Here is a 21,476-nt window from a genome sequence, read left to right as displayed (position 1 = left end):
GAACTGGGGCTCCATCACATTCTTATATCGCGTCGAGCATTGTCGCGTCCTGGGTCACGATGACCAAGGGCGGAAGAGTGCCCATGCGCATGCCCTAGGCTGTTTCTCCGAGCATGGCCTAGGAAGCATCCCTATTGGCCTGCCATCTCGAGAGCTCCGCAAAGTTCAGACCCTTCATAACTAGTGGCGGCGGTCACAATTCGCGAAGCTCCACAATAGCAGAAGCATCTCGGGGGTCAATCGCGGGTTATCCATACCAGCTCGGATCTCTCGACGATATTTGCTTGAAGAAGCAAGCATAATCCCACGTTGCATTCGACCTGCTGCTAGACTGGCTGACAGACAGACAGACAGACGACTCTGTTTCCCTGGTATGGCAGGTCGGTCAGCAATGGCGCAGGGTATGCGGTGGTAGCCATCCCTTGTGCATCCCTGCCAAGGGTTGTACCTCGCAACTGGAGGTCCATGCATGAGAAATCGTCTGTCGTTCTTGCCGAAATAAACGCAAGGTCTCGGTCGGCTAAACGTCGGGTTAATCCTCAAAGGAGTCATCCTTATAGGTAAATGTCGTAATGTGCTGCCGACGATGGGTAGCTGGATATACGCCAGATCCTGGACCAGTGTTTGGATCATCTCTGTCCAACTTGGCAATCAGCCCATCTGGGCACGAGACAGATATATCCAAGTAATTACCATACGCTATGGCAATAAAGCTTGAAATGCATTCAGATTTGACTGGCGCGCAACACCGGCCGAGTGTCAACAGAGGAGTTCAGGTACGCAGACGATCATTGGTTGTTTCGAAGAAGGTGGGGATAATCCCCGGATGCAAACAAGCCAAACAAAAGGAACCAATATCAACTCAGAAATCGCAAGGTGAATCAGCGGCGAGGTCTGAATGGCTTGGGATAGAACGAGACAGTGCAAAACACCAAAACTTTTGCAAGTAACTTAGACTGCTGCTTTCTGAGCCTCTGGGGTAGAAAGGCAGGCACAGAAGCGCAGAGTGTGGCATGCAAAGGGTGGTAGACGCGAAGGGCATCAAGTGAGAACTAGGCAGCTACAGCACCCCCGTTCAATTAAGCTCTTGCCTGCTGTCAAGACAAAATAGGGCCAAATCTTAGGCAAAATAACCACTAGACCAAAAATGCACTATAGGCGACATTCTTAGTCTATACCGTCATTTATTGCTCTGACATCTGCCTAATGGGGCCTGGGAGTGTCTTGCAATCTAGTAGGGGCATTGTTAGGTACCCAGAACACTCCGTAGCCAAGTGGTAACACTTCTCCACGGTGAAACTAGAGGACGAGCCGTTGCTAGATTTACGGGGGAATTACCGATCCTGGTGTGACGTATGGCCAATGTAAGGGCGTCGATTCGAACCATAGGCGCGCTTTACCAGGTTGCCGAGGCGAGCGATCCACTTGATTCAGGTGGAAATGCGCATCTGGTTCGGCGCCCTTAGGGGATTTTTTTGGGTCCCCCTGTATATGCCCCCTGTATATGCTTCTGCCATCTTTGGGTGTTCATGACGCTATTCAGATCGTGATTGAGTGTTATGTTGATATGTCAAGAAACTGTAGGGGCCCCGCCCAGAGCTCTCCATTGACGGACCCACCCACGCTTGTCTATTATATTTCTTGCAATGCTGATAGCCCCTTTCTTTATATTGAGGAATTTCGTTGCAGCAACTGTGTTTCTTGATTCTCTTCCTAAATTATCCATAACAAACCCAGCGAGACATTTCCTCTCGCCAGAAATGCGACATACGAATCATCCGACATCAGAATAAGCAGCCGAGGAACCTTTCATTCGGGCTCAACAACAGGTTTTACACCATTGTAGTTCTTCATACTGTCAGTATCTACCTCTTCCCTCGAAAGTGCCGTACTCACAATAGTCCCCGTAATCTTAATCGCGTCCTTAGAAGTGCCATAATTGTTTCCAGTAACAACGCCATGGTTCGTAATTCCGCGATTATCGACATTCCCTTGGTTGACAACAATGCCCTGTTCGCGAACGTCAGTCAAACCTCCAAGGATCGGGGGGGAGCTGTGGTGACAAACCTGCGCATTGAGCCCCTTCACTCTCCCGCTGCTCAAGTCCTGATTCTTGTCAATATCCGCGACCCACTGAGCCAACTTCCCGGAAACGCTCTTGTAGTCAGAACTATCCTCGTCACTAAACTTGCACATGGCGATATGGTCTTTTGAAATCGACAGCGCATCAACCCCCAGCCAGCTCGCAGACTCCTTCGGAACAATCTTTCCAATCTTAACGCCCTTCTTATACAGCGACTCGTCCTCAAAGAAACAAGCCACTTCCAGGAACGGCTTGGTTCGGGAGCGGTCACGCTGTTTCAGGAATTTTGCAAAGGCATCGTTTATACTGGCGAGTTTGGCAGAGCGCTCCTTGAGATCCTCGATGTTTTGCTTCGCCGCCGCCATGAAATATGATAGAAAGCTCACCGCTAGACTGCCATACTTGGCTTTAGAAGAACCATGGAATGGTGTGCCTAGGAACAGGGTACCGATCGTTTGATCAGCGAGTTCTTTGGCAGCGTCGTCTGTGCCATGCGGCCGGGAAAGTGCATTCGCAACGACAAGGCCGCCGAGGCTGTGTGCGACAAATATAATAGGCCGCTCCGCCTATAGGGAACGTTTTTGTTAGGACATACTCGAGGTAGAAGGGAGGTTTTGGCCCACTGTGTTGGTCTTTTTTCGCAACCCGATCAGAGCGTCGAACAAAGATGCCGAGTAATTATCGATCGTCAGATCGGGCGAGATACCCTTTGGGCCGATCATCGGGAAGAAATGTGCGAAATCGGAATTATACCCAAACGACATGATTCTTGCCGTTGGGCAGTCGGTGGGCAAGAGGGTCTTTGGCCAGAATTGAGAACGGTCTTCATTCTTCCAGGTCCCTATGTATTCGCAGAGTTGATGAGACATATAGTTCGGCAAATGCCAGAGTTCAAATTCCTCCTTTGCGACTCTTGGGTTTTGGGTACGACCATATTGCTTACATGTATCGATCCTGTTGCCTCCCAGGCCATGGACGAAGATGATGCTACGAGTATTGTCAGTTCAAATCCCTCTAAAGGAAGCGCTAAGACCACATACTCTACTTTAGCTTTCTCCTTTGGATCGAACAGGATATCCCCCAATCCCTCTTTTCCCGGTTCCCCGGTGGGCTCATCTTTGGAACCAGACATTGTACTGTTCTGCGAATGAGGAGTGGATCTCAAGAGTATTTAACCGCAATATGTTCAGAAGCGTGCCATGTTACTCTAATAACCTAGCCATCAAGGGTCACGGTTGAACGGAGGCCCCGTCGATTATATCTATTATGTTTACCCCTCCTTCATTTTGCCAAGAGGCTCCCAGCCGCACTGCGTGGTGATATGCGTACGCATGGCTGCATGCAGTCCTTCACGAGGTGGCTAGCAGGGGTTTGCGCCCGGCCGGAGCTTGAAATCCACAATTCATTGTAACTTGCATCTCAGCGCATCAAATCCCCCGCCTTCATTCAGGATTAGTCTGAGCAATCTTAAGGGTCAGATTGGCAACCTGCACCACGATACACGGCACCGTTGTGTGGCTTCTGAAGAGAGGAATCATCGGGTGTGGATAAGCGCCCGGGCTTGGTGGCGCCGGCTGATGGTCAGCTGCACGGTGATATGATAGCAGACCAGCATACGTCCGGGTTGCTGGTCGGGACCGATTGGCCCTGCAGTAAAAATGGGGAAATTCCTAGCGATGACGCTGCTCGCGTCCCTTGGTTTCGGGCGGAGCCTCACAAGGTGGTCATCTCGAAGGATCTAATCCAACAATCCGTCAACATCGTTCACAATGGCCTGCTCATCCGTTCTCTTGGGCATTCAGGCGGCGATAGCTTTCATTCCCAGCTTCAATACCTCTTGATGGACGAGGGAGAAAGCGAACATCGCTTCCTCCCTCGGGTCCAGTCAAGGTCCATCTCATGACAGACCCGCCGACCCCCCCCTCACACACCCGCCAGCTCGTCCAAAAATGTGCAAAATACCACGCAGGGAGATGTAGATAATAGCAATATCCAAAACAACGGAGGCGTCGTCACTGGAAATAACGCTGGGTTCACCACCATAGTCGGTATTTTTGACCCCACCAGTCACCCTTCATATAGTCACTAACGGGGCCAGGGACACTTAATGTCACCGTTGATACTGCCGCCGATCTCGCGAGTAACATCCAGAATTTCACTGCCAGGGTCGCGACGGCCGCTGCGAGGCTGAAAGACGTTGAAAACAGGATTCTCGCCACTTCCCAGTTGCTGAGCAGCATCCGTGACTTGGTTATAACTCGGGCGGCGAGAGAAAACATTACCATAGACAGAGATTTCCGAGTGGAAACGGAAATTGGAAATGGAACTGGACCTGGACCTGGACCGGGCAATGCGCCGAATGAAGGAGAACGAGGTGGGAGTGAGCCTGATCAGCCACAAGAACGGCCAGAGGGGAACACAGAGTCGAATATATTGGAGAAGCCCTGTTTTCGCGACTTAGTGAATGCGAGTAAAAGTGCGGCTGACCGTTTTGATCTCATCAGCCAAAAGATCCGCGATGCATTTCGTGCGCTTAATCCCATGAGGGGAGGGCGCGCCAAGGTAGAGTTAAGTGAGGAAGACCGACAGAGAGTCTTCTTGACGGAGCGTGATATCGACGATATGGAGAGACAGATCGAGTCGCACAAATTGGAAGTGCACATTGCGCTGACTGCTTTCGAAGCCACGATGTGAGTGTTCAGAATAGCCCTCGTTCTGCAAATGCGATGAACCGCCGATTGACAGTAAAATCTGCACAGGGGCGACAAGCGGTCCGAGGCTGTCCAGTTAGTGATCCTGGAAATGTTCAAAGAAATAAAAAGAATTGGGGAGTACTTTTTAGGGCTGGGCCGAGAACGTCAACGTGGACCTGAACCCCAGCCTCGACCTCGAGACCCGAATCCGCAACCTCCGTATACTCCAGTGCCACCGCATCAAGTCCCACCATATCCAATGCCGCAACCGCATCAGTGGGCGTATTCTGAACGGCGACCACTCGTGTTCCCGGACCTATCACGGCTGACATCTTTATACATGGGCTGGACATTCACGAAAGGCCGGCCACCATATGTCCATATCGACACCAGCTCCACGCAGCTCTCGTGGAGATGGGCAGTCTGCAGTAGGATGGCCCTCTCAACCGAAGAGCTCTTCCTGAGAGTCCTAGCTCAAACTACCCAGCGTTCCAAGATGAGACGGACTATCCAGGATGACTGCAAAAGCCTTTTGAAATCGAGTGTCCAGAAAATGCTCGTGGACGACTTGCTGCGAGATCAAAATATGCGACTATCATTGCAGTATCCGCTGTTGGAGTTGAAGTTGGCCGGCTTGGCTTGTAAAACCCGGAAGGCCGGGTTCTTTGCCGAAGAGACGAGGAGCATTGATGTCATCTTGAAGACAGAATGGGCCCTCGAGCCTCCTGACCGGGGTCCTATGGCGCCAGGTGGTGGTCTTGGACCTCCTGGCTTTGGTGGCCCCGCCTATGGCCCCGGTGGCCCACCTTACGGCCCTGGTAGGCCTCTTGGTACAGGAGGAGGTAGGGGAGGGGGGGGGAGGAGGAGGGGCAGGCGGAGGAGGAGGAGCAGGAGGAGGAGCAGGAGGAGGAGCAGGAGGAGGAGGAGGAGGAGGAGGAGGAGGAGCAAGATGGGGTGGTGGTATGGGCCCTGAATATCCCCCCGGTGGTGGAGGGGGAGGCGGCTGGGACTTCAATAACAATAGGGACCCGAGAGCCCTCGGGGGTGACACAGTCCGCCCTGGTCATCCCAATGCACGTCCCACGACGCAGACACAACCAGGCATCCCTCATGTGCAATCCCAGGCTGCGCCTGTACGGCCCGTATCCGCCACATCCTCGCGCGAGCCGCGGCTTGTTTTTGTCAGAGAAGGAGGGAAAGGCAAGACCATTCGTCCGATTGAGGAGAGCAGCCACCGTGTCTTTCTCTGGGACGAACGAGGTGGGTCGAAAGTTTATGCTGAAAACCGTCGTCCGGCAAGCGTTCGTCGAAGCAAGGTGCATGATGGTTTTCGGGCATCAGCTGCGCCCGCTGCTTCTGCTTCTGGCCTGCCTCCACCTCCTCCACCTGGTGGCATGTATGGTACATTCCCGTACGCGTGGAGCCAGCCTCTAATGGGTGGTACCTCTGCGTATGTACAACCGCAGCCGCCACCTCCTGAACCGGTGTATTTCGCTGGCAGTGGATTCCCGCCTAGACCGACAAACGACAATGTGCAAGTGTTAGCACGAGACATGACGGTTGAACAAGAAAGGCAGATCATCGACGAGCTATTCGCAGAATGGGAAGACGGTGTCCACAACAAAGGGGAGAAGCTCAATGCGGAGACGCAGGCTTACAAAAAGGAGGAACAGCGCCCTTCTACTTATAAACAAAACGCTGTGGTACGTATGGGCACCACACGCCGATTGATGATGGAGGTCGAACGGGAAGCCCAGAAGAAAGAGACTCTGGAGAAGAAGCTGCGACACGCACACACGTTGGAGCCTGGGTATTCCTTTGCGAATGAACCCGGTGATAGACGGAGGACGGCGTATGCGACGCGGCCGCGGCGTAGGAGAAGACCCGTGAGCATCAACCTGAGGGGAAGTCAGGAAGGGGACAGTGATATCGAGAGGGAGGCATACTTTGAGGACTTCTATCGGAGATACGATAGATATCCCGACGGTACTGTTCCCGAGCAGTCCGAGAGGCGCAGGGAGGAGAGGCGCAGGGACTATTTTCAGACCCCGATGAGAGGGCACCATGTCAATCTATCCGAACCTTCTGGGCGCCATGATAGTACTAGGGCTGTGGCCAGCGAGGTGCCCAGTGAGATGATGGAGAGAGAACGTGCTCGGAGGCCGCCTCATAGCCATGTGGTCATTACAACCAGGCCGGAGAGAACCGCGAGAGGGAGAGACATGAGGATAGTCGAGACGCGAAGCCCGAGGTTGAGGGTATATACGTCTGATTCTGAGTCCTGGGCCGAGGTTGAGGAGGCTACCATATATTCGTCCGACGACTAGACTTCACGGAAGGGCAATTCATCGTGCAAATATACTCCGGAATCTTTATTATCCGGGTCTATAGTAGTCCTCACAAGAAAATGCAATTCAATTATATCGATCTATAAATGCAATCTCCATGTCCATGCAAAATATCAAAGTGGCGAAAACCTCGCATCATCTGCCGTATATGCTGAATATCTGCAACAAGGATGCAAAGAAGAGAAAACTGTCGGTGCCGTGCACCACAGTGGGAAAAAGGGTGGGGAAAAAAAGGCGATTCACAGTCTGATGAACAAGATGAGGAAGAAGAGGAAGAAGCAAAATGCATGAATCAATGCATCACATCATCAATCACCACTCAAATCAAACCACAACCTCACTCCCCTTCCGACTCGCAACCTTAACAGTCCTCTGTGACGACTGGGAGATCTGACTAACACTATCCGCCGGCCTCACCGGCTCCTCAAACGTCTTCGATTTCGACGAGTGCCGCGACGCTTTTGAGTGCTTGGAGTGCTTGGAGTGCTTGGAGTGCTTGGAGCGGTGCGAATGACTCGAGCGTCCAGAGTGACTCCCGCCAACCTGGCTGATCGAATCGTCCGGCGTGACGTGCGAGTCAACCTCGACGTCGATCACGCTCTCTGGCAGAAAAATGTGACGCGCGGAGGCGTGCGACTTCGGTACTGCGCTATAGAAGGAGTTCGACGAGCCGGCCGGTAGCGGGGTGTTGCGCGCGGAGACGGCGGATTTGTTCCCACCTTGGCTGGGCGCCGCGCTGTAGAAGGACTCTGAGGAGCTGGCGGGGAGGGGGATGTTGCGGGCTGAGCGGGTCGAGGAAGTGGTGCTGGGGGCGCCACCGGCCTTGGACGGGGCGTGGGAGTGTGATTTGACCGTGTGCACGCTATGCGAGGACGATGCGCGGTACACCTGCGAGCGGTGGCTGTGCTCTGAGTAGCCGTCGTCAGTACTATGGCGGCGCTGCGTGGCAGAGGCCTTGATCGTCGACGCCGAGTGCACGCTACCCGCGCGCGGCTTGTCGGCCGCGTAGCTGCTGATGAAGGTGCTGGGATTGCAGGGGAAGCGCTGTTGCGAGGCGCTGCTGGGCGGCGGGTACTCGATGGCGCGGAGCGGCAGGTTCTCCGGGATGGAGAAGATGCTGCCGCCATCTGAGGCGCGGCGGCCTTGCTCGTCATGGTAGAACTCCGTGCCCTCGTATATGGTGCTGGCACGCGGGTTCTTGGACATTATGCTCCGGGATAGCGTGGAGCGGGCGCCTGAGGCTGCTGTGTAGACGCTGCGGGGGGAGGAGCCTCGATGGCGCGGACGCCGGATTGGCCGTACGACATGGCGCCAGAGACTTGAGAGGGCGGAGCCATGAGCTGTGGGAAGTCAGGGGGGTATTGCTGTTGGTATTGTTGCTGTTGGTATTGTTGCTGTTGGTATTGTTGCTGTTGGTATTGTTGCTGTTGGTATTGGGGCGGTGGTGCCTCTTTGGTCTCGGAGGTGGTGGATTGCGAGTCGCCCTTCACCATGGCGTAGGCGATGGCGGCGCCTGCGGCGGCGCCGATGAGCGTACCGACGATTGTTTTGGCGGCTTTGCTGCCATCGTCGGTCTGCTGGACTGGTGGCGGTCCATAGGCGAGGGCTGAGCCTGTTGACTTGTGGGAGACGACAGACGGGGCCTTCTCGATGGCTGTTGGTGCTTTTGATATTGCACGAGACTTGGCCTCTGATCTTGGGGGCGCCACGCTGCCAGCTTTGCTACTCTTCGATACCACAGAGCCGTTCCCCAGCTGGGCTATTGTCGGCCCCCCGGCTTCTGATGCCACGACAGAGCTGCCGGGTCGGTACACTGCCTCGACGCTATTACCATCAAAGTCGATTACGGCGGCGCTATGGTAGCCGGACTGTGAATCGCGGGTCCTGGGTTCGCCGTGGAATTTCCCACCGGCTTGGATGGCCTGGTGGAAGAATGCGGTCACAGCATCTTTGGATGGTGCAGGAAATGCTACATGCGCTGCACTGGGAAGAACCCTGGAGGGGAGGAAGTTAGCATACTGCCTCATAAGGTGGACCCCACTATCTAATATCGATACCACATACCCAGGCTTCTGCTCCGTGATCCAGAAATCTGCCGGCTCCCCCTGCTTCTGTCCAAAGCCAATGTAGTCATCATGTCGGCCAATAAACTGGTATCCCAGTGGTTGCAGGCAGGAGAGGAAGAATGATGTCGAGGTAGGGAGATGCGAGACGGTCAGGGTCAGATGCGAGACGGGCATTTCGGGAAATGGTAGGTAGGAGGGGGTCCAGTCAAGCCAGCGTGCCAGGAAAGTAGCACACAGAGGATGCTGGCTAGAATAGAGCGGATGGTACAGGTAAAGGGTGTTTGCACGACAAAGATACGTGCACAAGAAAAGAAGAGAGAAAGTCTGCTCAATGCAGGGAATGAATATATACGGTGAGGATACAAGCAAGGTGTATAAGAAAGCAGAACAATGACCCCTCCGGAGGCTAGTCCTGCCAGGAACCAGTCACGACACTAAGGGACAGTCTCCAGTTCCAGGAAAAGATGCCCACCAACAAGAGAGTGGTTAGCTTGGGTTAGCTCGCTGGTTGTCACTTATCCACCTCCTGCCCAAAGCCTGCCACTAATCGCTCGAATCGCCCGAATCGCCTGCACCGCGCTGGCCACCGCAGTCGCCCGAGAAAGGCCACCAGCCTAACTCAGCAGTGGACCCTGGACTAGCATTGGAGGCATGCACGGCGAGGGTGGATGCGGACGGAGGATCGCCGGATCACTGGATCACCAGCCAGGAAGAGAGTAGTCCAGTGTCGTAGGCCTTCTACCGGATCGAGCGATCTGCGGGAAAGCTAATGGTGAAACGCGTGCCCCGCGCGCGGACTGGCTGTTCGGACAGCACGGGCGTGAGGCGAGACGGCAGGCTCCGGGCCATGCTCCTCGCCTAGGAGATCCTGAGGAGATCCGGGCATGCAGGCCCAACTTGAAGAAGAGGCAAGGCGAACGCCAAAGCCAAAGCCGACGCCGGGATCGAAATTGAAATCGAATCATGTTCCTGGACCCGCGAGCTATCCGAGGCTACCAGGTTCGAGGTTCGCCATTCCGTTCCGATAGGCCCCAGCGGGCCCGCCGCTTGGAGCCCAGGTTGGCCAGGTCAGCGCGGGGACGGACACAGTGGAGTTGGCGGAGGACCTGGCAGCGTGGATGGGCGCGAGTGGGCGGACGCGGTGGACGTTGCTCGCGCTGGACAAATGGGTGCGGCTCCGGTGGGGACGGGGTGGAATGGGTGGAATTAGCATTGGCCATTAAAACAGCCGGGGGCAAAGGGGAGGAGTTGGCGGTGCGGATTTGGGCAGGTGTGCTTGACCGCTACTGTTGAGGGCGGTCGAGTCACGGAATTGCAGACTGGTGAGATATTGGGCTTACTCTTGTAAGAAAAGAGAAGATGCGACGAAGCTATGCGGGTTGTCCAAGGGCTGTGGATTATGATTCTAAGCATTTGGGTCGCCTATCCGGTAATCCGAATTCGATAGTACCTACAGTATGTCGGACTGCAGACGAAGTCCGTCAGAATGAATGCCCGCTCTGGGCTGAGGTGCCGATACCTGCACCGGTGTGTCGTAGATTCTGACTACATCTTATGGGAGTCGGAAATGGGTGATTCGTCCGGGAACGAGATGCGCGGTTCCCATTAGCGGGGCGTTAGTCCACGATAGTCGGCTTAGGCATTGAGCTACGAGATTTAGCAGGTTTTAGCAGATTTTAGCAGTCCTACGTGCAGCGCAGGGTCAAAGTGAGGCGGGCGCCTCATCCATGCCACGTCGAGAGGACCGCCTATGACATGCGTCCCTGCCATGTCACCTCCTACGTAGGCTCGGCACAATCCAAAGCCTAGACCAGACCCGACGGACTACCAGATATAGCAAACTAAGGATCGGCGCCAAATCTCGCATACCAAAAACAGGGCACGTATACAAAAATGGTACTGTATTCAAACACAATATGTGCCTAATCTCAGAAGCCTGGCACGAAACGGGCTCCTGATCTATTTGCTGTTCACTTTTCTGGTCTCATCGCCACAGTCGAGGAGGAAGGCTGCGCTGCGGAAAGAGGCGGCTTTGGGCTTGGATCAGGACTGGCGGCGAAAAGGAACCAAATGCCGTCCAGTCCGAGTCTCTTTGTTGTCAATTGTCAATTGTCTTGGCCAAAGGGTCGTCATAGTGGGTGAGAACTCTTGACAGGTGGTTGCAGGCAACAAAAGGATCAACAACCCCAGCAAAATCCCCGAAAATAATTCAATTCCACTCCACGGGCTTTTTTTTGGGCCCCGAACAGGGGAAAATTCGATGTGATGTGATGGGATGGGATGGGATAGCATGGCAGGCTGGCTGGCTAGCTGACTGTACCATTCCATCAACGGGTATTCGCGACAGGTGACTCAATAGGTCTTCAAAAACACAAGATGCGAATAGTAGATCGAAGGAGAGAGAGAGGCAAAAAGAGGCGGCAGACAAAATAGTCAGTCGGCCAGCCAGTCAGTCAGAACCATTCCATCACAAACATCCAATCCAATCCGCTCGGGGTCCAAACCCATCGCAAGGAAATTCGTGGCGTCATGGCATGCAGAGATGATGCCCGGAAACTGCGAACGGCAGGCGAAGGACACGCGCGCGTACCGCAGCGCGATTTAAGTTCCTCCCGCCCATTGCTCACAGAATATCCCATACCTCCTCGGCCGCGTGGCAGAACTTGCTGCAGGCAACACTGGCGCTGAGACTGTAGTTGCTGATGGAGATGGTGTCATCCTTGAAGGAGTCAGCAAAGTCATCGTGGCCCTTGGCCATGGCGCCGACGAAGATGGCGATGCTCTCGCGCGGACCCAGCGACTCGATGTAGTCCTTGGTGCGGACGACGGGTGCTTCGAAACTCATAGTCACCTTGCGGCAGTTCGGGGGCAAGTGGTCGGTGATCGGGTTCTTGATGACTTTGAGCAGCTTCTCTTGCGAGTTGGTGGAGCGGATGGACAGGCGGTGCAGCAATTGGACCATCAAGCCGGCGAAGCGCTTAAAGGTTCGGGGAATGCGCACGGAGGGGTTGACTTCGATGAGGACGCCTTTGGCCGTGTGGATGAAAATCTGCAGCCGACCGGCTTTGTTGACGGGGGAGTCGAGGAGGGTGAGGAGGCACTGCAGGGAGTGGCGGGGGCCATGTTAATATAAAAAAAAAAATAGACCCCGAGGAGAGCAGGGGGGGAAAGGGGGGGCGGAATCGAAATCGCCTGGCCGCTTCGAGAAAGCTCAAGGGAGGAACATACCTGGTGGGTGATATCCGGGCGAGCTTCGCTGATATCGCGGTTCATCTTGCGCATGATACCAATGTGCTCATCGCTGTTCAGCAGCGAGTATTTCTCATCTTTTGCCCCACTACGCCCGCTGGAGGCCCGGTAAGTCTCCAGACTGGCATTCGAGAGAATCACGATCAAACGCTGGGTGTCCTTGTCGTGCGAAGGAATGGGCGCATGCTGCTCGGCCACGAGTTGAGGTAGCTCGGGCGGGGGGCACGACTGGGTCCCTGGCGATTTTGCGTCGTTAGCGGTCTGCAATATTGCTGCGGGCTCGACCCTCCGGCTATAAGGAGGAAAAGATGGCTGCTGCTTGGGCTGAAAGGGAATGGCTGCCGGGAATAGTTTGGACGGTCCAGGCTGGACTGTCACACTCTCTTCTTCCCTGGGAGCCAGCTGGGGCGAGTCTGCGGAGTCTGCGTGGAGGATCTGTCGGCTGCCAGAGTCCATGGTGCCAGATCCTCGTCGCGGGGCAGGTGAAGGGTATAATTGCTCCGGGAGCAAAAGAGGCAGAGGGTGAAAAAGAATCGGGTTACTAACTCGCACGCTTTCGCTTTCCTGCCACTTGTGCGGTGTCCGACATGGTTGGGGGAGGGTGGAGGAGATGGGATGGAGGTTGGAGGTTTTCGAAGAGATTTTTGAGTTGAGGCCGGGTCCGCGCAGTCGGACGTTCCGCGGGTCAAAAGCGGGACCGCACTCGACCCAGCAGTGGATCACGTTTACTTGGTGATTTACCACGTCCGAGTTCGCTGGTGCTTTGAATTACTTCTCTTGGAGTCGACGCTGTATGACCGGCCTCCCCTCTTTAAATAATTCTACATTAAAGTCCCCGACCGGAGACTTTCGCTCAAGCGGTTTACTTCGTTAGTGCCAACGGGGTCTGCAGCGGACCGACTTCGGGTGGGATCCCCCTCTGCTCTGCAGACGGAGTCCGGTCATCGAGATTATCCTGCACGCTACTGCAACAATGCTGCGAAAGGCAGGGAAGCGACCATCTCGCAAATCGTCAGAAGAGGGGTCCAGCAGCCCGGAGTTCAGCTGGATAGCCATATAGTCAGCGCCCGCCCTCGAGCCTGGTGGCTGTTCTTGCGCCAGAGCAGGTCTCAGTCTGGAGCATTCCCCGCGCAGAAGCAGACGATGCGTCGTATGTGCCGTGTGTCACCAACAATCTGCAAGTCGAGGCGTTGCAGATCCAGAGGGAAGCTTCCCCAGGTGGCCCCTCATGCCGCCCGTTCCCTCGCCGGGCCCATCCATCGTGAGAGGATCGACCGCGACTTAGTGAGATCCAGGCGGAGGCGATCTGAGGTGATACGACGAAAGTCAGCCTCGCTCGCGCCATGCCCCCTTCTGCAAGGCTATAGTGCAGCATTGCTGACGCCCGGATCGTCCCCTTGGATCGATGCCGCCCACTAGCGACCGGTGCCTGTCATGTTTCGGTGTGGAGACGATCCAGCTCGTCATCATCCTGTCGGTAGGACGACAAGGAACGGTGGACCGGGATGGCAGGGGAATTGGAGTTTGACCCGCCGTGAATCGAGAGGATCGCTCCACGGCAACTCGCTCATGAAGAAACTTGCCACCCGAGCTCGTGCTTCACCTTGAAACTCTATGCTGTACAAGCATACTCGGCCGTGGAAATCCGGGGGGGGGCCTCCTTCCTCTCCCCCCCCCCCCCCCCTCCCCCTTGTCCCCGCCCCCTCAAGCAGAGATAGATGAAAGGGCTCCGTACACGGAATGACAAGGGGATTTCGGAGTGCTGGGCTCACGGCCAGGCTGAAACCAATCAGGCTGCTGGATCCGCGATCTCGCACAGAAGCTGTCTGGCCCGGATCCAATCAGCATAGGCGGGAATGAGACGCCCCCCGGTCGAACCTCCGGTTTCTGCCTGTGGAAATAAGTAGGCGCCATGCATCCGACTCCCTATAGGCATCGCGAAATATGAGAGATGAGAAATCATACCCTAGACATTAGACACTAGATTTGGTTAGTTATTAAGGGCCTGCCATTGGCGAAGCAGCGCTTCCTTGCACGATGCAACGCGGGGACCGCCCCGATGGTTGGTCTGGGCTGGGTGTCTGTGTCGGTGTCTGTGTCTGTGTCTGTGTCGGTGTCTGTGTCTGCCTTGGTCTCCTGGCCGGTGCTAGGGAAGTCAGAGGTCAGACGGTTGGTTAAGCGGCCGCCCAACAGACCAACACGAGGGACGGGGCCAAATCCTCGTAATTTCCCACGCGGGACTCCTGACGGTCATCAGCCCTGGTAGAATGGCAGGAAGGGCAGGAAGGACACGAAGGATCCGAGATGAAGCCCGCCGTAAGCCGTCTTGTGAAGCAAAGGAGGCCAATTTGCAGTGGTGTTGCGGGTCTGTTGGTTGCGCCAGCGATGGAGCCTGTCGCTCTCGGATTGATGGAGAGGACAAACAGATGAACAAAAGGAACACGGCAAATCAGGGCACAGCGTCGATAGTCCCCGGGCGCAAAAGGGGGGCGAAAAGAAACCCTGCCCGATGTCCCACCCAACATACCAGAGGCAGGCTTGTACAGCCATTCAGAATGAAGATGATGCGGAGGATGAGGCGGATGGAATTAATAAGAAGTCGACAGGCAGGCAGGCAGCAGCTGGGGCTCCAAACAAATCATCCTTCGTCATTGCTGCATTTCTGCGAAGCTGAATGCTTTCATGGCTTATCATTGCTCAACTACCTTCTACCTTCTCATCCTCCCGCTGGTGGCGACTCGTTCCTGTCCTATTAAACCATCGTACCCCCATCGCCTCCACCGCGCAGCTCCTGTTGATCGCCCCGATCATTGAACTAGCTTGCATTCTCCCAAACTCCTCGTTTTTCATTCCCCTATCATTCGCCTGCTCATCTTCCCTCCTCTGACCGTTTTCTCCCACTCATTCCAGCAAGGGATAAGGTGAGTAGTGACGGCCAACCCAAATCCCAAATGACAATATGACCTAAACTAGTTAGCGCCACGCGTGCGGTGGAACCGGACGATCCGCTTTGTTAAACCGCAAACCCCCGTGCGGAAAACAAACACTTTTTCTCCCCCAGGACCTCATCGCGACTTCCAGATGCCGTGGACAGTCACCAATTCTTTTAAGCGGTATGATCCCCTCTACTCCAGTGCTCCAATCTCCTCTCGGTCCATACTGATCCACCCCTTGCTGCAGAGGCCTGATGAAAACATACGGAAGAGCAACATGGCGCGTCTATGACGATGAACGGGTCGCGAAAAAAAGACGCGTCCTGGATGAGTCGGATGAGGCGGAGACCAACCTCCAGTATGCGATCCGCGAGTCCTCCGCCGCCGTGCTCTCCAGCCCCTCGCGGCGCACCTCGGTCGTCCTGTCCGAAGGTACCCTCGACGATATCGACGATCTCACCACCCCCCCTTCATCGCCGCCGCCGCCCCGGTTGACTCCGCCCCCCGCCAACGCCCGCAAGCCCACCTTTACTTTTCTCAAGCGCAAACACAAGGAGGCGGCCGGGTCACCGCTGACCGAGGTGAACTCCAACAGTGTGCGCTCCTCCGTGGACCCGCCCAAGCAGCAGCAACAACAGCACCCGCCGAACTATCAGCAACTCCCACCCCAGCCACAAAAGGTACAGCCCAAACCGCCCGCGCTGCGCCAGATGCAAATCGACCTCGGAAGCGAGGTGCGCAAAACCTGTGCGACATGCGGGATGGAGTATATCCCCTCGAATCCAGAGGACGCGGCGCTGCACAAGAAGTTTCACGAGATGAACTCGACGGGAGTCGACCTCGGCAAGGCGTTCATGCGCGCCAATGCCTCGCGCTGGGTCTACGAGGCGACCCGCTTCGACGAGGGCTACGTGGTGATCGTGGACCGCAAGGCCTCTCCCAGCGCCAAAAACCAGGCGAAGAAAGTGCTCGAGGTCGTCAACCGGGAACTGTCGTCCCCGGAGATCGCGGATGACGTGCTCTGGAGCCAGGCTGAGCCCCCGACGCATCGGCCCGAGGAAAGCCCCGACGACAAGGCCGATCGGTACCGGGTCTTCCTGCATATGAAGGACAGCCGGTGCGTGGGGCTGTGTCTGACGGAGCGCATTTGGGAGTCGCGCCCAGTCGTACCGGGCGAGAAAGGTGGTGCCCACGCGAATGGCTCGTCGGTGTCGGTGCGGGACGAGCTGCACCCGGCCATTGTCGGGGTCTCGCGCATTTGGACGTCGGGGGCGTCGCGAAGGAAGGGCATCGCGTTGGATCTGCTGGATTGCGTCGTGAGCAATTTTATCTACGGCATGGAAATCCCTAAGGCTCAGATTGCGTTCAGCCAGCCCACCGAGAGTGGGAAGCGGCTGGCTCATAAGTTCTTCGAGGAGGAGGAGACGTGGCATGTGTATAACGAGCGGTGATGAAAGCTGGACAAAGATAAGATGAAGATGGAAGACTGCAAAGGTGGATGAGAGAAGCATGGCATTGCATGGGAGGGCATTTTGGTTGGGGGGGGGGGGGGGGGGGGGGCAGAGGATTCTTTTCCTCGATCTTTTAATTCTTACTGGGATACTATATGGAAGGTACTGGCAGGGGGTTTTTTTTTTTTTTTTTTTTTCGTCTGGTCGGACTGGGATTTGTTTATCATCTCGTGGCCTGTTTTTATGTGCTGTTTCTTTTTGCGTGAATCTTGCACTTGCACCGTGTACCATACTATACACCCCGGATTGTTTCCAAGCCCAAGCAGACATACAAGTCCTGCTTGTTTTTTTCTTCCCCCTCCATTTCTCTCTTATCATGAATATTGCCGCCCAATGTCCTCTTCGATTGGACCTCCGCGTAGTTTCGTTGCAACCTTGCAAACGCGGGCCTAGTGGAATTGGTTTGGCAACTGCAGCCTTTCGGGGCTCTCGGACGCCATCGACGGAAAGGCAGGATGGATAAGAAACGCGGGGATTCACCTCCCCCTCCTTCCTCCACTCCCTCTCCGAGACTGAGAGTTGAGACGTCCCCTTCGCGATGTCTGGATTCAATCCTTTTCGCGCCAGACCCCTAGATGGTGAGCTCTCCCTGCTTTCTTTTGTCCCCTGTTCCCCCGGCCTACCCGCCGCCTCCCGATAAGGCGCCGCCATGGCTCATCCACCCCCTCCCGGCGAGGTTTCTGGTCCTCAACGAACGGCGGGCTAATGGATTCAGGTGGAACAGGCAGCTCCGCTGGGGCCACGGCATCTACCCCGATCCCAACGAGCAATGCATCGCTGGAGCTGTTGGCCAAACTAGCCCCGTCGGTGCCTACCCAGCTGCCCAACGGCTACCCCGGAAAGTCCTCGTTATCGCTCGAGCTCGAGACCGATGACTCGACCTCGTCGGACGACCAGGTGGCCAATCCGTTCCATCCTGACTCTTCCGTGAGCGACAATGAAAATGACCCCAACGACGATGACCATCCCCGGAGGAGCTCCACGAGCTCGGCGTTCGACGATCGTCCGCGAGAAATTTTTGGATCTGCTCCACACCCAGCTCCATCCGCGGATGGGTCGACCGCCACGCCATCGTTGAGCGTGCCATTTACGTCCGCAGACCACGCCATGCGGCCTGGAACTGAGGCTAGGTCAGTTTCAGGTCCGGTGTCCACTACACCGCCAGATATCTCTACGCCGGTGACTCGGTTGGGAGGCCAAACACATCCATCTCGATCTCCGCCAGAGCCAGCCACCAGCATCAGTCCGTCAAGTCGCTCCAGCAAAGAAAAAAACCCCCACCACCCCCGCGAAGTCATCACGGGAGACGAATCAGTGCGAGTGCAAGGACTTCGCCCAATACTGCGAACAATCTGGTTGCCTTGTCTTTTCATGCCTCGTCTTCTCACGCCTCACCTCCTCGATCTACTAATCGCCTTTCATACCATGCCTCCTCTCCCGAAAGCCAGACCTCCGCACGCCCGCTCGGCACCCCCAATGCCAGCTCGGCCTCCCAATCTCTAGAGCCAGACTACTTCTCGGTCTCGTCCGAAGACCAGCAGCAGGTAACAGACTCAACCTCAACCGAGTCCCTCCACCGCAGCCACTCCCAACGCTCCCAAAACTCCCAGCACAAACGCCCACCCACACCCCCTCTCAGTCGCCGGCACAGCCAGATGCGGCGGTCCAAGTCCACGCAGTCCAAGTCAAGCGGTAGCCGCTTGACCATGTCCTCACGGGGCTCCGAGAACGCTGGCGGCTCGCAACCCCCGAGCCCGGGGCCCTCCACCCGGTCTGTTGCTTCGTCTCTCTCCCAAGACCGCAAGCGCATCAGCATGCCGCCGCCCCCTTCTTCTGGGGAGCGGGATCCGCGAGCCCCTGGGCCCCCGGGCCTGTCGGCACCCGATGCCCTCTCGCCAGCCCCCGTTAACCTCAGGTGGAACCCTTCCCCGCCCGACCGACGTGCGTCCTCGCATGGCAGTATACCAACCGACAGCTCTACATCTACACCTGCGGCACCCCCGCCTCCACCGCCCCCTCGTCGCGCGCGAGACTCCAAGGCTCGTAGCAGCGATAGCAGGCCAGTCTCTCAGGTGACTGGGGCAGAGAACATACCCTTGCCGCAGCCGTCAAATGCACATGACATATTGGCTGACCTGTCGCGGCTGCAGAAAGAGGTGGATGATCTGCGCGGCCATTATGAGAACCGCAAAGTCAGTCAGTAGTCTATACCTAATAGTCAATCGTCCTTAAGGGCGGAGGACGGGGCCCGGAGGACTGGGCTTTCCTTTTTATCATGTAGCTATTTGTACCAATGAATGTATGAACTGAACCTGCTGTACCACATCTGCTGGACCTGGTTTCGTATCGTTCGATTTCCAATATCGCCCTTGTGTGCGCATACTACATGTGTGGGTGGTGTCTTTTGTGAGATGCACCGTCGGCAGTGATGTCCTCGGACTGACTGGGCCCGCTGATTGGCCAACCGCTCGAGCCGGCATGACGTCGCCAAAAGGGCCCGCGCAATTGTTCCCTTTGCTTCTCCCCGCAATTTCCACCCGTCCCGCTCACTTTTTGGGTCCTCTTGGATCCGCTCCCGGCTCACCTCTTCGCCGACTGATCAACCTTCCCGCAACCTTCTCAACCTCCATAATCGAAGACGGCCATCGCGGTCAGGTTCACATCGATATCCAGATCCAGATCCAGACCCAGATACATATCTCAATCTAAATATCCTTTGCAGCCGCCACAATGACCACGCCCACCCTGATCAACCTCCCACCACCCCCTCCGACCCCGTCACACCCTCAGACATGGGCCCGTAAGAAAAGCTACCCTCCTTCTGCCACACCATCTCCAGCGCCGCAGGAAAATTGATTTTCAGCTAACGTCCACCATAGCGGCACCCCGAACTCCGGCACAACCTCCCTATCCGCGCTCTCTACAACCGCTATCAAAGACGGCCACCAAGGCGCCCCATTCCCTCACGCCCGCCACGCCCACCAATCCTCCTCCGCCTCCACCTCCTCAACAACCACCCTCGAAGCCGAGCGCGCAGACCGTATCTCCCGCCTCGCCGGTCTCGAGCGCGTCGTTACCGCCCGCGCCGGCGCCAATACTGGCATCTCGTCCCACGCCGCGCCTCCCTCCACTATCCCGGGCTACTTCGACAGCCACGCACTGAAGGAGCGCAGCACTGTTGGTAGCGCTAGCGCGACGGGAAGTGTAGGCGGTGCTACGCACACGACGTGGGCGTCGGGTAGCGAGGCATTTTCGGCAGATAAAATGAGTGAGGACATCGACGACGACCACGACCACGACCACGACCATGACCACGACCGCGAAAGCGTGAGTAATGTTAGTGACGAGGGCAATGCAAGTCTTGTGGGGTTTGGCGAGGGCGCGAATAGCACCATCTCAGGCCCGACCAGTCGGCCGGCGGCCCTGAACCGCGTGTCATCCGGTGGGGCGCGGCCCACGTCTATGGGTAGTGTCAATGCCAACGTGCCGCGCCCCAACCCGCTGGCGTCGTACCTCCAGCAGCAGCAGCAGCAGTATGCTGCGGCACCGGGACAGGGGCTAGGACCGGCTGCGGGCGATAGCCCTATGAGATCGCCGTCGCCGGCGGGCTCGAATACTCCTGAGCCGGTTAGTGAGGATGCGCGCATGGTCGATGGGATGACCTTTGATGAAGATGTTGTTGATACTACAGCGCGTACGCCGAGGCTAGTTACGCCGAAACGGAGTAGCAGTGGTTTTGGAACGCCGGGTGAGTAGTGGATGGGATGGGATTAAGGATTAGGCAGGCGAAACGGGCTTGGATGGCGTTTTGTTTGTTGCAATCGGGTTTGAGTTGTGAAATGCCGTGGGATACGGGTTTACTTCGCTTATTTCTTTTGCTTCTGTCTCTTCTTGGTATCTTTTTTTGTTTGTCCTGCCTATCCTGCCTTTTTCTAGGTCGGTGGTGATATGATGGTGGGATGTATTTCTATGGCTGGAGATGGAGCTGAGCTGGAACTGGACCAGGCAAATGCAGCAGTGGACACGACTTATGTGTATGGGATATGATACTATCAGTGCCGTTCAGGTAGCAACGAATCTTTCCTTTCTCTACATGGCTTTTTTCTGATCTGTGTTTTGGGGTTGGGGACTGTAAGTGGTGTTGCCTTGATATATTTCTATGTACTCATGACGGCTCGAATACATGCCAGATGGTAGTTGTAAGATACTACCGATAGAAACAATTATATGTATAAAGCTTCAGAAACCAGATTCCAGAACTGGTTCTCCTTGCCAATCCAGTCCCAGCTATGATCTAGCAGACGCATTGTATGTGGCGATGCCTGGACATGTGTATGCCATGTGTCCAAAAAGGGCCGGAGCAAAGGTCGGAAGTGCGCTCAAGAATGAAGATCGATTCATCAAGTGCATGGAAAGCCTAACTATAGCACGTAAAATATGAACAGAGAGCCAGGGCTGGCTTATACACCACCTCAACTAAACCGATCCTCGTGCTTAGGCCTTCGGCCCAGCCCGGCGCGCCCAGCATGACGGCATGCCGCCCTCCGAAACGCCCACCGCGCGCAACACCCGAATTTTCGCTTTCTCTTCACT

At 55.9% G+C, this 21,476-nt stretch overlaps 8 protein-coding genes across 8 annotated transcripts; 5 read left to right on the top strand and 3 right to left on the bottom strand.

Moving 5' to 3' along the window:
- Positions 1-1,809: 1,809 nt before the first annotated feature.
- N7482_009393 (Alpha/Beta hydrolase protein) lies at positions 1,810-3,215 on the bottom strand (the record flags this gene model as incomplete). The annotated part of the gene is made up of 3 exons (XM_056691517.1): positions 1,810-2,649; positions 2,707-3,070; positions 3,124-3,215. 3 exons carry the CDS (start codon positions 3,213-3,215, stop codon positions 1,810-1,812), a joined length of 1,296 nt encoding a protein of 431 aa, XP_056539223.1.
- A 1,820-nt stretch (positions 3,216-5,035) lies between these two features.
- N7482_009392 (uncharacterized protein) lies at positions 5,036-7,103 on the top strand (the record flags this gene model as incomplete). The annotated part of the gene is made up of 2 exons (XM_056691516.1): positions 5,036-5,594; positions 5,770-7,103. 2 exons carry the CDS (start codon positions 5,036-5,038, stop codon positions 7,101-7,103), a joined length of 1,893 nt encoding a protein of 630 aa, XP_056539222.1.
- A 345-nt stretch (positions 7,104-7,448) lies between these two features.
- N7482_009391 (VOC family protein) lies at positions 7,449-9,364 on the bottom strand (the record flags this gene model as incomplete). The annotated part of the gene is made up of 3 exons (XM_056691515.1): positions 7,449-8,379; positions 8,427-9,119; positions 9,189-9,364. 3 exons carry the CDS (start codon positions 9,362-9,364, stop codon positions 7,449-7,451), a joined length of 1,800 nt encoding a protein of 599 aa, XP_056539221.1.
- A 789-nt stretch (positions 9,365-10,153) lies between these two features.
- N7482_009390 (uncharacterized protein) lies at positions 10,154-10,413 on the top strand (the record flags this gene model as incomplete). Its single annotated transcript, XM_056691514.1, has 2 exons — positions 10,154-10,189; positions 10,219-10,413. The coding sequence occupies 2 exons, from the start codon at positions 10,154-10,156 to the stop codon at positions 10,411-10,413; spliced, it is 231 nt and encodes a 76-aa protein (XP_056539220.1).
- A 1,400-nt stretch (positions 10,414-11,813) lies between these two features.
- N7482_009389 (18S rRNA pseudouridine methyltransferase) lies at positions 11,814-13,028 on the bottom strand (the record flags this gene model as incomplete). Its single annotated transcript, XM_056691513.1, has 3 exons — positions 11,814-12,290; positions 12,419-12,675; positions 12,986-13,028. The coding sequence occupies 3 exons, from the start codon at positions 13,026-13,028 to the stop codon at positions 11,814-11,816; spliced, it is 777 nt and encodes a 258-aa protein (XP_056539219.1).
- A 2,492-nt stretch (positions 13,029-15,520) lies between these two features.
- Positions 15,521-16,823, top strand: N7482_009388 (ESCO family N-acetyltransferase; the record flags this gene model as incomplete). Its single annotated transcript, XM_056691512.1, has 2 exons — positions 15,521-15,552; positions 15,620-16,823. The coding sequence occupies 2 exons, from the start codon at positions 15,521-15,523 to the stop codon at positions 16,821-16,823; spliced, it is 1,236 nt and encodes a 411-aa protein (XP_056539218.1).
- Positions 16,824-17,588: 765 nt separating this feature from the next.
- N7482_009387 (uncharacterized protein) lies at positions 17,589-19,087 on the top strand (the record flags this gene model as incomplete). The annotated part of the gene is made up of 2 exons (XM_056691511.1): positions 17,589-18,013; positions 18,079-19,087. 2 exons carry the CDS (start codon positions 17,589-17,591, stop codon positions 19,085-19,087), a joined length of 1,434 nt encoding a protein of 477 aa, XP_056539217.1.
- A 588-nt stretch (positions 19,088-19,675) lies between these two features.
- On the top strand, positions 19,676-20,639 carry N7482_009386 (uncharacterized protein; the record flags this gene model as incomplete). The annotated part of the gene is made up of 2 exons (XM_056691510.1): positions 19,676-19,683; positions 19,763-20,639. 2 exons carry the CDS (start codon positions 19,676-19,678, stop codon positions 20,637-20,639), a joined length of 885 nt encoding a protein of 294 aa, XP_056539216.1.
- Between the last annotated feature and the right edge of the window lie 837 nt (positions 20,640-21,476).

The sequence above is a fragment of the Penicillium canariense genome (genome assembly GCF_028826845.1).
Source record: "Penicillium canariense strain IBT 26290 chromosome Unknown utg000007l_segment0_segment0, whole genome shotgun sequence".
Classification (NCBI taxonomy): domain Eukaryota; kingdom Fungi; phylum Ascomycota; class Eurotiomycetes; order Eurotiales; family Aspergillaceae; genus Penicillium; species Penicillium canariense.
Note: the sequence above shows the minus strand (reverse complement) of the source record. Positions and strands in the feature narration are given on the sequence as shown.